General features: G+C 32.8%; 1 protein-coding gene across 18 annotated transcripts in view; it reads left to right on the top strand.

The window, feature by feature from the left end:
* The window catches only part of C2CD5 (C2 calcium dependent domain containing 5), a 95,733-nt gene that overhangs the window by 55,501 nt on the left and 23,025 nt on the right, over positions 1–17,207 (top strand). For all 18 annotated transcript variants that reach the window (XM_069490703.1, XM_069490702.1, XM_069490701.1 and 15 more), the window contains 8 exons: positions 926–1,021; positions 4,183–4,374; positions 6,133–6,319; positions 9,240–9,404; positions 13,042–13,182; positions 16,045–16,108; positions 16,484–16,545; positions 16,767–16,865. In XM_069490703.1, the coding sequence (XP_069346804.1) occupies positions 926–1,021; positions 4,183–4,374; positions 6,133–6,319; positions 9,240–9,404; positions 13,042–13,182; positions 16,045–16,108; positions 16,484–16,545; positions 16,767–16,865 (1,006 nt within the window). The remainder of the gene's footprint in view (positions 1–925; positions 1,022–4,182; positions 4,375–6,132; positions 6,320–9,239; positions 9,405–13,041; positions 13,183–16,044; positions 16,109–16,483; positions 16,546–16,766; positions 16,866–17,207) is intronic.

Genomic DNA, 17,207 nt, shown 5'->3' with positions numbered 1-17,207 from the left:
CCCTACGTTGCTACTTTTCTCATTTGTTTTGGGTGATTTCACTTAGTAATCATGTTGATTGTTAATTTTTTAGCTTTCAAATTGGATGATATATAATAAAGAATTTCAAAGAATTCTTTTGAAAATCAGTTTTCTGTCATATAGTGATGTAGTTTAACACGTTAACTGCTCTGTAAGTGGTATTTAAGTCACACTAGTTTTGAGCCCAGGGCCTCGTGAAGCATATGTAACTCACATGTCTCTTTACCTTGTTGATGTTCTTATTGTTACAATTAATAATCACACACAGAAAACAATAAAAAAATAACAAATTTTTCATTAAATTAGAAAGGATCATTTTGTTTTTGAAGTTTTCATTCTATTTTGGTAATGAAACACATGGCCCCAAGAAAAAAATTTTTTTTTCTAGTGTGGTAGTCAATGTGTTAAGCTTTATTTAGTATATTTTGGATATTGTTTCAGATACCTTTATAATTATCTAAATTTAAGCTATATAAATCTATATAAATATAGATGCTTACATAGTTGTGCTTTTGGAATAATTTTAACAAAACTTTATATGCATTTAAAGAGTATTTTAATACAATTTAATTGATTAATGCTGGATTCAACAATATAGTTAGTTTATTACTGCTTATATTTTGAGACATTCTATTCTTTCAGTCTTACCGTATTTTAGAGGAAGTTATCATTAATACCTTATCTTTTTTGAGTTTTAATTTGTAAAGAATTCTGACCCTTTCCATTCTAATAAAGTTACATTACTTCTATTTTCTATCCTAGGGTTAGGAGGTAATCCCATGATATTATTTAACATTTAGTAGAGTCTAATTTGAATTTAAATTGTCATGTTGTATGATATTTAGCATTATTCATAGTTATACGATCTCAAAATATTAACTTGTTTGTTTTTTTTCCTTTATAGTGAAGAGGTCTGCATTTTATCTGCATCCGGCACAGCGGCTGTTCTGAATCCTAGATTTCTTCAGGATGGCACCGTGGAAGGCTGTTTGGAACAGAGGTTGTCATGGCAGCCTGGCTTATTTTTAATAAGGGCAGAGGAGGGAGAGGTTGACCTTTATTTCCTCAGAGCTGGGATAGTTCATTGTAAGGGTGGCTTACAGTGGTATAGTATAGAAATCAGGACCAAGCACTTCACTGATTTTTAACTAACCCATAGTAACAGAGAAGTATTGGATTCTGTACTCTATTGCACACATTATTGTTTCTAGTATGTTAACTGAAAAATTTGAAGTATACTCTTTTTTGACTTTGTCACAATATAGAAATAATATCTTTTGATTTTTTCTTCCTCTTTTCCTTTTGTCTCATCTCCAAAAACAGAAAGAGGTCATGAAACAATTTTCATAAAGAAAATTCTTTAATTTATAAAATAATCAAAATACTGTATTATATCAAAATTAAATACATTATAGAAACTTCATGGAAAGTGAAGTGTGACTATATTATGTGAAAGAGAAAATAAAAGCATTAGGTAAAATGAGCTTTATTTTTTTGGTTTATTTAATTATTGTTCCCTTTGAACTTTTAAACTGTAAGCTTCCATAAATGTCGAAAATGCTTTCCATAAAAAAGATGAAACTATCCAACACACACACACACACACACCCCCACAGAGTCATCCCTTGGTATCCATAGGGTATTAGTTCCAGACCCCTGTGGATACCAAAATCCATAGATGGTCAAATCCCTTATATAAAATGGTATAGTATTTGCATATAACCTGTGCATATCCTCTTGTATACTTTAAATCATCCCTAGAATTACTTACAATACTTAATACAATGCCTATACTTCATTTCATTCACATGTATTCAACACAGTATTCAGCACATGACAAATTAAAATTTTGATTTTTGGAACTTGGTGGGATTTTTTTTGTTTGCAAATATTTTTGATCCATAGTTGGTTGAATCCATAGATGCCAAAGCCATGGATAATGGAGGGCTGACTATATATTTAAATGCATAAGTATTATATAGAAATATATTTAATTTAAATGCAAAAATTATGTATAAATATTAAAAATATTTATATAAAAATGTATACTTGAAATTCTTCTAATATAAATTAGTTAGGTTCCAGAGTCTACCTGGATAATGTAGATTTTAATTACCGCTTATGTCACACTATGCATGTTTACTTTTTTCCTCAATATTAATATATTAAGTCTATATTAAGGAAGAAAGCACAAAAATTTTTTATCTGGTGAAATTTAGTATAAATTTGTAAGTTTCTATATAAAAAAGAAAGATATTCTAGCTCTGGTAGTCACAAGAGGACCTTGGTTGGTTTCTTTTGGCAGTATTTAAAAGGATATTGACCATTATAAATTCCAAAGCCTTAAAGGTCATCATAAATAAGTGAAGGTGGGACATTTTGAAGTATATTGAACAACTGGAATGTTCTGAGAAAACTGCCTTAGCCAGTGAGTTTTCCCAGTGCTGCGATATAGTTCCCACACGTCTGTAGATTTCATTCCTAAGTAGATAAAAAGCCTAATTTTAAAAATTACCTGTCCTATGCAGCTTGGTTATTTCTGTATTGTGACTTAGATGGGTACAGTATATTCTCTTGTATGGTAGTCCAATACAACAGATGCTCTCTCTAGTTGTTAAAGAGGAAAAATCTTTTTCCCTTTGCTATAAAAATTATTAGTGCTTACTAGAAATAATATTGAGCATATAGGAGAGTAGATAGAAGAAAAAATTCCCTATGGTCTCACTATTCAGGGATAATCTCTTGTGTACATTTCATATTTCAAATGCTTTCATAAATTTTAATACGTCTATATTTTTATGCCTTATGATGTTGCACCATTAATGTTCAAATTTGTGTGAGATGTTTAGTTAAAAGTTGTTTCAATTTTCATCCTTTTGTGCCCCCTTATAACACATTGGCTTTGAATTTAAACATGAGGTCTGCTATTTATTACTTAGTGTGACTTAGCAAGTTAATATCTCAGTTTGGTTTCAGGCTAAGTGGAGCTAGTATTTGTTGATGTCTGCTAGACATAATACTGGATAGGGAGTGTGTTTAGCTATAGTTTTCTTAATCTTTTAAAAATCCACAAACCTTTCTAGGTAGATATTCCAGTTTTATAGAGGAGGCTCTGAGAAGTTAAATAACTTATTCAGGGTCACACAGTTCCATTTAGATGTCTAACTTCTCTGTTCTAATATACCAGAATGCCATTTCCACAGTAAAAGAGTAATATCTAGGAGTAATTGAATGTGATTTAGAGGGTTATTGTGAAGAGTCAGTAAAAACCTATGTATAAAGAACTTGCAGAAAGCTTGTCTCGTGGTACAGTATGAGTTTTCCTTTCCCTTTTTAATTTACCTGCTTACCAAATTTCAACTTCTAATGGGTTGCTTTAGGTTAGGGACAATTGAGATACACCTCTTTCCAGAGTCATAGAAGATGTAGCTGTGTGAAAGTCTGGAGTTCTCCATGGAGCTTTGGTCTATTTCCATCCCTATTGGCCTGACAGCCTCAAATTTAGTGAATGAAAAAATGCTTAATCATTTTTAAATGAACTTATAAATATTATAGTACAACAAATATTTTACAACAAATGGGGAGATTATGGGTGTTTCATTTGTGGTTTGTGTTTGATAAGTATGCCATTTATAATACAGGTGTTTTGGTTCTTCAGAAATGTTGAAGCAGTCATTGGAAATTAGAAATCTTAGAGTATGCCTAATTTTGACTTATTTATTTTTCTTTTTAAGTACTTTTTTTACATTAAATTTTTAAAAAGTGTTAGGTTGTTTGGTTAAACATTATTTTCTTAGGAATTTTTTGTGATTATATCTGTCAAGCAGTAGGAAAATGTCATTTTTTTTTTTTTAATGTTGTATCCAAAGAAAAAACTTTGGGATAAGAGGTGTCTTTGTCAGGTGTTGAGTCATCAAACATATGAATTAATGCAAAATGACTTTCTACTTAGATAAGCCTTTTCTCTCATAAGAAAAATATGGTTCTGATTTCATGGTCATTTGTAATTTTTATCAGTCACAGTGGTACTCTTACAGTCTTCTGTGATAGAAGTTATATAGTTTGTATACAAGTACTGTGTATGTAATATCAATTACTTGTGTTTGAAAAATTTATAGGTTTTTCAAGAATGCTTTTTTCCCTCCTGATATATTTATATAGGCTTGAAGAAAACTTGCCTACAGGCTGTGGATTTTGCCATATACCTTATGATGAACTGAATATGCCATTTCCAGCTCATCTCACATATTGCTATAACTGTAGGAAACAAAAAGTTCCTGATGTTCTCTTTACAACCATAGACCTCCCAACAGATGCAACAGTTATTGGAAAAGGTTGTCTTATTCAAGCAAGGTATGTTTGTGAAAACAGCATTTAGTGTCTCTCAAAAAGTATGAGGGTATGGAGTCATAAACCTCTTTTCAAATATCAGCTCTACTGTTTCTTACCTGTGTGATCCTGGACAAACTGGGCAAATCTATTGGAACCTTGTATTTTATTGCATGTAAAATTGGGAGGAAAAAAACCTCTCTGTATAAAACTCAAGTTTATATGCAAAAGAAGTTTTTAACATTTAAATTCTATACAAATGTTTATTATCGTGGGAATTATTAATTAAACTGCTTCAGGCTAGAGATGTGACTAAGTATAGACTGCTTTAGTGACATTACATATGTAACACATTTTAGAAACTGATCTTTTTTTTTTTCTTTTAAAGATCATTGCTATGTAGTGTTTTGCTATTCCACTTAGCTGGTAAGAGTTCCTTTTAAAATGTACTGGAGTAGGAAATCCTAAATTGTGGCAGGCATACAGGAAACTGTGCTGTGACTGTCTTGGTCACCAGCGACTGTCAGTCAGGTTACCAAATCCCTTGGGCATTTCTGTCCTCATCTTACTTGACATCTCAGCACACAATTGATATACGACAGTGAACAATTGATTATTTTTTTCTTCTTGAAATTCCTTTGACTCACATAATATCACACTCTGTTTTCCTACCTTTTAGTGCAGTCGTCAGCCTCCTTGTTGACTCCTCCTCATTTCTTGATCCTTGAGGGGGAGCCATGGGTTTGGACCTGCTTCTCAAAGCTCTTTCCCTTTCTGAACTCATTAGCTCATGTAGATCTACATGCTATCTATATGTCTGTGACTTCCAAATTTATAACTCTAGTCAGGTATGTGAGTCTGAGCTTCAGACTCATATACCTGTCTTCTTCCTATCTCATATTGGTATGTCAGGCATCTCATACTTGTTTCTTGTTGAACTGCTGATTTTCTCCACTTCTTTCTCATCATTAGCCTTTTCTGTCTTAATAGTGGTACCTTTTTCTACCTAGTTCTTCATGCCAAATTTGATGTTCTTTGACACTGTCCTCTTTCTCAACCTCCCCACATCAAATTCATTACAAAGTCATATTAATTTTTCTTTTAAAATATATTTCTAATCCATTTACTTATTTTCCTTCTTGTGTCTGAGACCTTCCATTTGGCATTGTTTTTCTATTGACTGAGGCATATGCTTTCATATTTCTTTTGATGGGTCTGCTGGTGGTGTGCTGTTTTTGTTTGTCTGAAAAATGTGTTTATTTTACTTTTATCTTTAAAAAATATTTTGGGCTGGCAGTTGTTTTGTTTTAGTACATTGAAGATACGCTTTCACCACTGCCTTCTGGCTTTCATTGCTAATTGTTGAGAAATAACCTATTAGTCTAATTACTGTCGCTTTGAAGGTAACTTTTCTGGCACAAAGTAGATGCTCAAGTAACTTCTCATATTTTTTTAATGAGTGAAGTAACTTTTTTCCATCATATGATCACATGCATTTAGGAAACCTAAGATTTAGAATTATATTCTCTTGTGATTTTGGTCATTATTTCACTTTTAGAGATTTTGAGGTTTTTTTCATTTTTGTTTATTGAAATATGATTTTTAGTGAAAGTTTATACAGTGACAAAAACTGGCAGAAAAGATTATTGATACAACTTAATAAGCTTATTAGAAACAAGCAAATGTTTTATTAAGCACATTTTTAGGAAGTTTTGGAAATTGGATATTTCTTAAAATGGTACCAAGACTATTGTCCACTGTCTAAATTATTTTCCTTAACAGGTTATGTCGTTTAAAAAAGAAAGCACAGGCAGAAGCAAATGCTACAGCTATCAGTAATCTCTTGCCATTTATGGAATATGAAGTACATACGCAGCTAATGAATAAACTAAAACTCAAAGGAATGAATGCTTTGTTTGGTCTAAGAATTCAGATTACAGTGGGTGAAAATATGTTGATGGGCCTAGCGGTAAGTTTTGATGTTTTTGGCTTTGTTTTGTGATTTCTGTAGTTGTAGATTCTGTTTTATGTGATCAAAGAATCTTTTAGAAGACTTATACAAAGAAATTGACATCAAGCCTTTTAAAGGATGGGGACTTTTTAAGAAGTGAAAAATCTGATGATAAGCATTCACGTATTTTAAAGGGTCTGTGATCATAACCTCAATAGTCTTATCTCTAAAAATTATCATTTGTAGCTTGTTTAGTAAGTTGGCCACCACTGTTCTGAACTTTATTATTGTTCATATGTTGCTAAAATAGGGTTTCTCCATCTTGGCACAGTTGACATCGGGGTAGGGTAACTCTGCTGCAGGGGGCTGTCCTGTTCATTGTAGGATGTTTAGCAGCATCCGTGGCCTTTACCCACTAGATGCTAGTAGTATCCCTCCAGTTGTGACAACCAAAAATGTCTTCAGACATTGCCAAATGTCCATTGAGGGGGTTCCAACATCCAGAACATCCTGGATGTTGGACCATGCACTAAAATAATCTTAGTTTAAAGAACAAAATAAAGCAAAACATGTGAGACACTGCCTACTGTTGAACAGAGATTTAAGTTTCATCATAACTGTGTACCTGTGGCCAGTGGTAGAAAGTGTAGTAAATATGTGTGTTTCTTAAGTGTGGATAAAATATGAGACAGGGAAAAGCTCTGTCTCAGCTTCATGTGCATCTTGGCTTGTTGGAAAATGAGTCCTGACTGAAAAGATGTCAGTGGGGAAAGTCAGTGCTGCCTCTGTAAGTGGCATGGGATCCAGAAATCTAGGTGCCTGCGAAATACATATTGATCCCGTGGAATCTGATCAACAATATGTATGAAAATCCTCATATTCTAGGCACTTTGCTAGCCGGGATTTTGTCTATGTCACTGGCAATTTTCAAATTAGAATTCTCTTGCCATCTTTCTGAGACATGCATAGAAGTTTAATTTTGAGAAATTTATAGAACTTGAATTCTTTGTCTCAGTATACATTTGTAGGCAAAAATGCAAAATTATTTCCTGTGTCATCTGGTATTTCTATAAGAGCAAATATATAAATTTCTGTATGTAGTAAATAATTATGTCATGATAAACTGATTAGGTACCACAATTTTCTAACAACAGAAATTTGTAATAATCATTGAAAGTAACCTGGTTTATTAAAATATTTGATACCTAGATCAACTTGGGGAAAAAGTGTTCATTTTAATTCAGTACTCTAAAAATTTGCATGTTTAGTGAGGACATAGCATAAATGTGTAGTTTGGGCTGAATTAGAAGACTGTAGTTATTGGTGGGTACCTATGGGGACTAAGAGCTGCATTCAGATTCAAAGGCTTAAAAAACATTGTGCTAACTATACCAAATATTAATATTTCTGATGGTCGAGCCTCAGGAAACTAGTTTATGACACTAGTATAATTCAAGAGCTGCTTCAAAAACTGCTTTTCTGATTCATACTAATCTTTTTCCTGCTTGATCATTAGTAATACTAATGACAACTATTTGACATTTTCATCTTTGTGCTTTGTTATAGTTTGTGCCCTTAAATCTCAGGGTCTCAGGAGTAGCTTCTGTGATAGGTAATCTCTGATGAGTTCCAACTAGGTGTCTGGCACTGTGCTATCCCAGAAGGAATGTAATATAATCTTCACTTTACAAGAGGAGAAAATGCAAGTTGTAATAGGTTGACACTCCACAGTGATGTGGTTATGTGTGTGAGAACCTATCTGGTTCCAGAATCTGTGTTCTTAACTGTTCGGGGCTGTTGCCCCATTAATGAAGGGAGATAAGAAAGTATTAGAGATGGTGTGGTAAGGCTTCATATGGTATGGGTTGGGGGATGTAGGTTCTGTGATTAAGCATCAGACACTGGGTCGTGGGTGCAATGATGGACACTAATGAACGAACGAGGAGAGAGCACTCCTGAAGATAAATTTTATCTACTGTGCAGACTTCATTGTAGACTATCATACCCTTTCTAGGATGGACTTTTACAAAATTGGCAATTGATTAATTTCAGAAATAATAACAGTTCAAACAATTGAATATACAAAATAGCCATAATTAAATACACAAATAGCCAAAGTTCTTCTCTCTTTCCCATTCCACTTCTCTGATGTTAACAATTTGATATTTATACTTCTAATATTTTTTGCTTTGCTTATATTAGCATATTTAAACATAAATACATTATATATTTAATTTATATATAAAAATTTTATCTTTATGTATTTCCCATAATAGTTTTTCAGTACTAAAGGTATATAGTATTGTTATAGAGTCAGAAATTAATAGCAGCTTAATTAAGTATTGAAAATAAGTCTGTATCAAGTAAAATTTTTTTTCTTGGTAATTATGAAGGTAGGGTGATAGAATGAAAAGTTCTTGGATTTTGGAGTGAGAAACACTTAGATTTGAATCTCTTCTCCACATTTATTGACTGTGGTCTTGAGTAAGTTTCCTATCCTTTCTGAACTTCAGTTTCTTCACTTGCCTTGCAAAAGTTTCCCTTTTACTTTTGCCACTATTTAAAGTTAGATTGTCTACTCACTAATGAAGAATTTTTTTTAGCAGCTTTTTTTTTTTTTTTTGCTAAGCAATTTTTAAATTTTAATTGTATTTTTTAAAATTATAGAGTGAAAACATAAAAAGTACAATTGTGGATATGCAGTCAAAAGTAAATCCTCCTTTCACAATTGTCCCCCACCTTCTCCAGGTCCTCCCCAGAAAAAACCCGTCCCTGTTACCACTTACGTTTTTGTGTGCCCTTCCAGAGACATCCTGTGCATACACGGATGCTTACTGTCTTTTTCCTACTGGGCAAAGACCACATTCCTAAATACGAAAACTTAAGGATCGTTATTCTAAGGTATTTTTTCTGATTATTTCCCCATTATTTTTCCAAGTCTGCCACAGGTGTATATTTAGCAGCTTTACCAACTCCTGGCGGTATTCAGATTGCTGGGAAGACTCCTAATGATGGCTCATATGAACAGCATATCTCTCACATGCAGAAAAAGATAAATGACACAATTGCTAAGAACAAAGAGCTATATGAAATTAATCCTCCAGTAAGTAAAATAAACCTACATTGTGAATATGTCAGTTATTGTTTATTAGTTTATTAGTATATTTTTTAGGTTATCTTGTTTTGGATATGAAAGATTTTTTTTTTTTTTAAACTGCTTAAATTAGCTTACTTATTACTCATTTTTTCACCTTCCTTATGTCTTTGCTCAAATATCTCCTTTTTGGGTAGGCCTACTCTAACCGTCCTGTTTAAAAATGACAACTCTTTTCTATTTTTAGTACTTCCTATCACCCTTCCTTCTTTTATTGTTTTTTTATAACTCTTGTATGTGCGTGTGTCTGTACAGATAATGTTTTTTATTTTTGTCTATTGCCTGCTATAACTAGTATAATAAAGTTCCACGAGGGCTGTGTTCCTAATGCCTGGAACAATTACTCATAGTAGTAGCCTCTTAATAAATACTTGTTAAATGATGAACTGAATGATTTAAAATGCTCTTTTTTAGTAAAAAGAAAGGTTGCTCATCTGTGGTAAAAATGTGAAGGAGTATAGTTTTTCATTTATTGTTTCTTTATTATAATTTTCCTACCAGTCATTTCCATAATCAATCAGTCACTTTACCAAGTTTTCAAGAGGTATCACAATGCTTCCTTTTGTGTGGATGCTTTATAGCTAGCCATGGTCTAAACTGAAAGAAAAATGTGTTGGAGTTAGAATGAAACCATTTGTTCACTGATAATGAAATACTTTCACAAAGGAAAGGGTTTCGATAACATTATTATTGATGTTTTATTATTTTATACATACTATCTAATTTTGGCTGGTCTTGTGAAGCAGTGCATCTGAATCTTTACATCAGACATATAGTTCTTATCATTATTCTAGAAAAATTACTAAGCTGGGAGGAATTTTCAGGACATGAACTAGAGCTACAGTGTTCATTGTGGTAGCCACTGGCCACATGTGGCTACTGAGCACTTGATGTGTAGCTGGTCTGAATTGAGATGTGCTGTAAGTATAAAATATAGAATGCATTTTGAAGACTTAACTTAGTATGAAAAAGAATGTAAAATATCATGAATATTTTTATATTGACTATGCATTGAAAATTTAATCTTTTGGACATATTGAATTGAATAAAATATTTTATTAACATTGATTTTATTTGTTTCTTTTTACTTCATTACCTATGTGGTTTGCTTTATATTTCTATTGAATAATGCTGCCTTAGAGCCTGTTGAAATTGAATAAAAATGTTGATTTGTTAATATATTAATACTTGAAAAATAAATTTGATAAAAGCTCTCTGTATGCCACTTTACTAACTGCTTGTTTTTATGGTACATTATTTTTATTTTTTAATTACATTTTTATATTTGAACATCTGCTTATAGTGTTTATACCAGTCAGGGACAATGGTTTGTAAAGCTGCATGTTAGGGCTCTATTTATTCTTCATTTATCAGTTCTAATGATAATGAGCTGAACTCTTTTACTTAATACTGTTTATCACCTCTGTAAATCCATCCTGATCTCCCACAGGAAGAATTAATTCTTCCTCCATTATGTTCATGTTGTACCTATGTGTACATCAGTGCCTGTTACATATTATTGCACTTAGTTTTTATATGTCTGTCTTACTTGAAGCCCCTTGAAGACAGGGATGTATTGATATAAGAATATGAGTTAGGTTACTTCCTTTAGTTCTTACTGAGTTGCTCCTATGTGTCACACAATTTACATTATGAAGAAGGGAGTAAATCTATTAAGATTTTTAAAATTTCTGCATATATGAATTTCATGTATTTCTACAAAAGGACTCATCAATTTGTGAATCTTCTAATACATCTTTCCTTATATCCGATACTATACTATAGTTTTTTAGCATAACATCTCAGAATTCGTTTGACAAAGTCAGTGCACAAGGTTAATTACATTACAGTTTTGTGTTTTCAATTTTGTAAAGAATGTATGCTCACCCTGAAAATGTGGATCAGAGTGTTCTTTCTCTTAGAAAGATAGCTTTAGCTGAAGTGGATGCTTTCGTTTGAATTTTTCTCAATACATTGAAAAATGTTTCTAATGCAGAGATGAGGTACCACTTAATTAAACTTTATGTAGATACAGGTATCAAAATAAGATGTAAATCTTTTAGAATAACACTACTAATAATGAACCCTCATTATGGACCTAAAATATATTGAATGCCAGACCGTTACATTTATTAGTTCCATGATACAGTGAACAGAGGCTTAACAGAGTTTAAAACTACTGTAAAATTCTAAAAAGAAGTGTAGTATCTAGTGGGACAAACATTGCACTGAGTCAAAAGAACCGACCTAGACAGGTTCCATGCTATTTTGTTTTGTTTAATTTATTTTTTATTTTATTCTGACCTAGATAGGTTAAGGTTCCACACTTACTGGTTTTCTTTTTTATTTTACTTTATTTTTTTCTTGCCATTTGACTTTGCAGTAATACACTTACTAGCTTTCAAACTCAAGCAAACTAGTTTACTTCTGAATTGCCGCTCTTTCTCATTTTGTAATTATTGTAATGGGTACCCTGCCAAATTTATACAGGGCAAGTTAATTTGGAGCTCAAATAAGATAAATGGATGTGAAAGTACTCTGTAGAGCATTATGCTATGAAATTGTGCAGTGGCTGTCTTTTATCTAAGGTATACACCAGCAATGAACATTTAAAACTATCTTTTTGAAAAACTTCTAATTTTCTTGGTTTTTAAAAAGATAATTCTGTTTCACTAGCAGTAGGTTATGCCTTCTGCATTTGGGCTCACATTACCCACATTCTTCTGGGACTCCTTGTGGTAACAGATACTTAGAACTTACAGTTAGCTCTGATCTTTGGTTCTGTAATAGAGAAAAGTTCACTAACCCATATGGTTAGTGAACCGTACACTCACCTTGAAAAGATCATTATTGTAACTACCAAAGTTTATTTAGCTTAATAAGTCGCATAGAAAGTACATACATCGTATTAATAAATGTATATATGTATTCATACACATACATTTGTCATATTCCAGGTTTTACTATGTGGAGCTTTGGAAAATTACCAATGGATAAGAAAAGATATAAAAGATTAGAATTCTTTTTGGGGACATAAATCTTTAAATCTTTATGGCCTGTTAGGACTTTTAAATGTTGAGTAGAATGTACACATAGCCAGGAGTGCTGGATTTCTGAGCTTGAAGGGCTGCCAGTTCCATACCCACTGTAGTGTCTTTTCTGTACACTAGATGTCAGCTTTGCCTTGTCATGTCTGTGACAGTTATATATGTGTTTCAGGATTAGTATATCAATAAGGCTGCTATTATGGATAAAAGGAAATTTCCATATCCTCTATAAAAGGTTAATTATAAAGAGCATTCTTAAATATAGACTTCATTGAATGTATTTTACAGGCTTTCTTCTCCATAGGTAATTGTCTTTTTTTTTTTTTTGTTAATACTGTAAATACTTCATTATTATTATCTCTGATCAACACAGGAGGCTTTATTGATTAGCATATTGGATGTTATATATGAGGTTTTTTTTGTGTGTGTATGTGTTTTTTATTTCAGCTTATTATGGGGGTAAAAAAGTTCAGTCTTTTAATATAAAAATGTAAAACCAAACAGTCTCATATGATATAAAAGCAATTGTATTTCTTTAGGAGATATCTGAAGAAATTATAGGATCACCCATCCCAGAACCTAGACAGCGGTCAAGACTTTTAAGATCTCAATCAGAAAGTTCTGATGAAGTTACAGAATTAGACCTTTCACATGGGAAAAAAGATGCTTTTGTTTTGGAGGTAATGTTGCATTGCACTAATTTCTTAAAGGTTTTAGAAGGTAAACATTTTTTTAATCAGATGTTAAATTGATTAATACTTTTATGTCATTACAACTGTTATAAAAGAGATTATAATAGAAATTATAACAAACTTGAAAATATAGAACTTGGTGATATATTTTTTGTTGAACACCAGATGACAGATTATAATAATGCAGATGGTTATGAAAAAATTAATGTATGGGTTGAAATATTAAAGTAGTATTAAACCTTCGGAGTTATTTTTGTAAACTTGAATGAATTTAAATAAGAAATTAAAGTGCTGTTCTTTAATTTACTATAATTGCCTGCTTTATATGTTATGTTACTATAATTATAACATTTTTGCATGTAATATGTAGTAATATATGCACTGTGAATTCTGAGTGTAGTGTTCTCTTACTGAATTCAGAAGATAACAATCTTTCTTTATAAAAAGACACTGAGAACATTTTAGTAACTTTCCTAGAGAATAGATGTGGCACAAAAGGAGCCTCCTCCCTCACAAATCTGTTGTACCTGCCGTCCCCTGTAGAATGGTTATCCTCTAGAGATAGAAGATCTTCCTTTTTATACTGAAGGAAGAGAAAATGAACGAGGATACTCAGAAATCCAGTAAGGTACAAGTTGAGAGAGAGAGGAAAAAAAAATCAGATGCTTTGGTCTCAGGGAAGCAGGAAGCTGGTGGTAGAATTGTTTTGGGACGGAACTGGAGATTTGAAGAGTCAGGAACAGTGCCAGGGACAGTGATGAGGATGTCAGCCATGAGAGATGTGCAAGGCCTAACTGAGGTGAGAGTGTTAATTCGTGGAAAACCCAAATTGTATGGTGTTTTGCCTTTTTTCCCACGTTTCTCTACAGTTTGAGAATGGAAAAAATGGAACTTGGCAAAAGAATATGTCAGTTCAAGGAAGTAAAAGGTTGCAGGTACTGTTCAGAACAGAGCTACTCAAGGTGTGGTGTGACTGCTCGCAGCATCAGCACTACCTGGGAGCTTGTGAGAAATGTAAATTCTTGGGCCCCTACCTCAGACCTATTCAATGAGAATTTCAGGGCGGGGCCCAGGGATCTGTTTAACAAACTTTGCAGGTGATGCTAAGCATTACATGGGGTTTGATCTAAAGCATTATTGATATGTCTGATATTGGGATCCCGGCTAAGTGGAGAGGCACATGAGAACAAAGAAGCCTCAAATGTGGACGGAACACTGAGGGCAAGGGGCAGATTCAGTAAGAGGGGACAAAGAGACAGGGTTATAGATGGAGAATGCGTCAGGTGCTGGGTGTGGAGCATTTTTGGGAATAGTGAGTTGAGGTGTGGCCACACACGTGGGTAGCTAAGGTGAAGTGAAAATGATTTTTTTTCCCCCAGTTTCAATAGATACTTTTATTGCTTATTTAACAGATCATCAACTGTGTCTCCCTACCTACAACTGGAATTTCATCTTGTTTCCATGCTGAGTAGTGAAACAGTGACAAAGCTAATCAGAATAAGCTACAGCAAAAAGAGAACTAAGCTTACACAGCTCACTTTCTTTTAACAGTCAAAATATAAATATTTGCACTCTAGAATGCACAATGGTTTAGTCACTAAGAAATGGGATCTTGAAGAATGTAGGCAAATCCACGGTGCTGTAAAGATGAGCTGAGATACTGTGCAACTGTTTACAAGTTCCTGGCACTTCATCTCCTGGCCACTAGCTGAATCTTGATGCGGAGGAAGATTTTAGCTAATGCCAAGTGCAGATGCAGAAAATGCTAAGTTGACTTAGCTAAGTTGACTCCTGTGCACAGGAACCAAAAGGCAGGAAAGTACTAAATATTGCTAGAGCATCCACCCCAGGAAGGACTTTACCTTCCAGGAGCTCTAAACTGGAACCACCCCCAGTGTTCACATGGCTGGCTTTATCCTCCATGTTCCAGAAAATGATTCTTGAGGTCACTGAGGGTCATGTGAGGGGAAGCTTAGAGTCTGCGAGTCAGGACCTAGACACCCGATATACAGACAACTGTCAATATATGGCCAGCTGGATATTTTCAGTATTTATTAGTCACAATGGAATATTATGATGTAAGAAATACAGGATTTAGACTTATTTATTTTAGGTATGCCTTTGAATTTATCTCTACCTTATTCCATTGTTAAACAGTTTTGTATTTAGTCAAAAGCTTTTTTTAATTATACTTTCTTAATTTTAACAAATTGGGATAATGATTACTTATGGTGTCTTTGTAAGTTTTCAGAAATATGCTCTCATAAAGACTTGAGAAAGGGCTAGTTTTTTGTTTTGTTTTAGAGACAGGGTCTCACTCTGTAGCCCAGGCTGGAGTACAATGGTTCATTCACAGCTCACTGCAGCCTTGAACTCTTTGGTTCAAGCCGTTCTCCTGCCTCACCCTCTGGAGTAGCTGGGACTCTAGTCACATGCCACCATGCCCAGCTAATGTTTAAATTTTTTTTTTTTTTTTGTAGGGACAAAGTCTCACTGTGTTACCCAGGCTGGCCTCAAACCCCTGGGCTCAAGCAATCCTCCCACCTTGGCCTCCCAAACTCCTGGGATTATAGGTGTGAGCCCCTGCACCTGACAAGGCTAGGGGTTTTTTTTTGTAAACTTAGTGTACTTTAATGTGAAAAATATTTCATTTAGAAGTATTTGTATTATTACTGTGGAGAAATTTACTGATATTAGAATTTTTTTATGTTATATATTTTAACTTAGGAAAAAATAGCTATACTGTTTCTTGACGCTTATGTTTTCTATTTAACAAAAACAATTTTTTAAAAATTTGAAATAATTATACATTTACTACTTATATAATAGTTATAATCTTTTTATTTTCAGATTGATGACACAGATGCCATGGAAGATGTGCATTCTCTACTTACTGATGTTCCTCCTCCTTCAGGTGAATAGAAAAAGTTACCTTGAGTTGAAACTGAAGTTTTAAATATCAATATTGTGGTTTGTAATTATTATAGTACTAACTTTACTTTTAAAGGCTTTACCACAGCATCATGTGCTTTGCTGCTACAAGGCTAAAAATACGTAATTTAAAAGTATTCACATTAGAAGTTAGGTGGAACTGATTTTTAATCTTTTTATGTTTATAAATGAAAAAAAAACTTTGATAATTTATTAAGATGCCTTAAAGTCTCCTAAGACATATTTTTAGAAAAGAAGAAAATTTTTACAGTTAGAACTTCATTTATAATTGAAAAATACTATTTAACATGAAAATCAGTGGAATATTATTATATAATTTAATTATTTATTTTGACAGGCTTTTATAGTTGTAATACAGAAATTATGCCTGGTATAAATAATTGGACATCTGAAATACAGGTAAATCCTTCATTCTTAATTTTAAGCAAATACCATAGAAGTTATTTTAATAAGTTTCATCTAAATATCTCTTTTCTTTATGACCTCCTTATTGCAATTAAAATGTTATTTCTTTTTCAACCCACATTAGCTATTGTTCATTATTTGGCAATTTTATCAATCATTACAGGATTTAGTTGAAAATAATAAAATGATGTGTTGTTATATCACCCCACATTTAGATGTTCACTTCGGTGAGAGTAATCAGATTAAGCAGCCTTAACCTGACTAATCAAGCTCTCAATAAGAACTTTAATGATCTCTGTGAAAATTTGCTCAAGGTAGGAACCTTCTGACTAAATTTTATTTAAACCTTCTAAGAATCATTAAATTTTAAAAGTGCCTATATTATCCATAATACCTTACACAGTTGTGGGCTGAATTATTCTTATTTACATATCTTACTTCTGTCATCAGGTGAGATGCTAAAGTTGTCCTCACCCCCTTAACATACTATAAAAGAAATGTAGTTTAAGTTAGTTGATAGTTTTAAATTTTACAAAAATCTAGTGTATATGTGTAAGTTTTAAAAATTCTATTTCTTATTTTTTATGACTTGTTGACAAATGATTAAATCTTGCCCTCTGCTTAAATATTGAAAATATATTCTTAATGTAAAAATA

Source organism: Eulemur rufifrons, chromosome 16 (genome assembly GCF_041146395.1).
Source record: "Eulemur rufifrons isolate Redbay chromosome 16, OSU_ERuf_1, whole genome shotgun sequence".
NCBI classification, from domain to species: Eukaryota; Metazoa; Chordata; class Mammalia; order Primates; family Lemuridae; genus Eulemur; species Eulemur rufifrons.
Note: the sequence above shows the minus strand (reverse complement) of the source record. Positions and strands in the feature narration are given on the sequence as shown.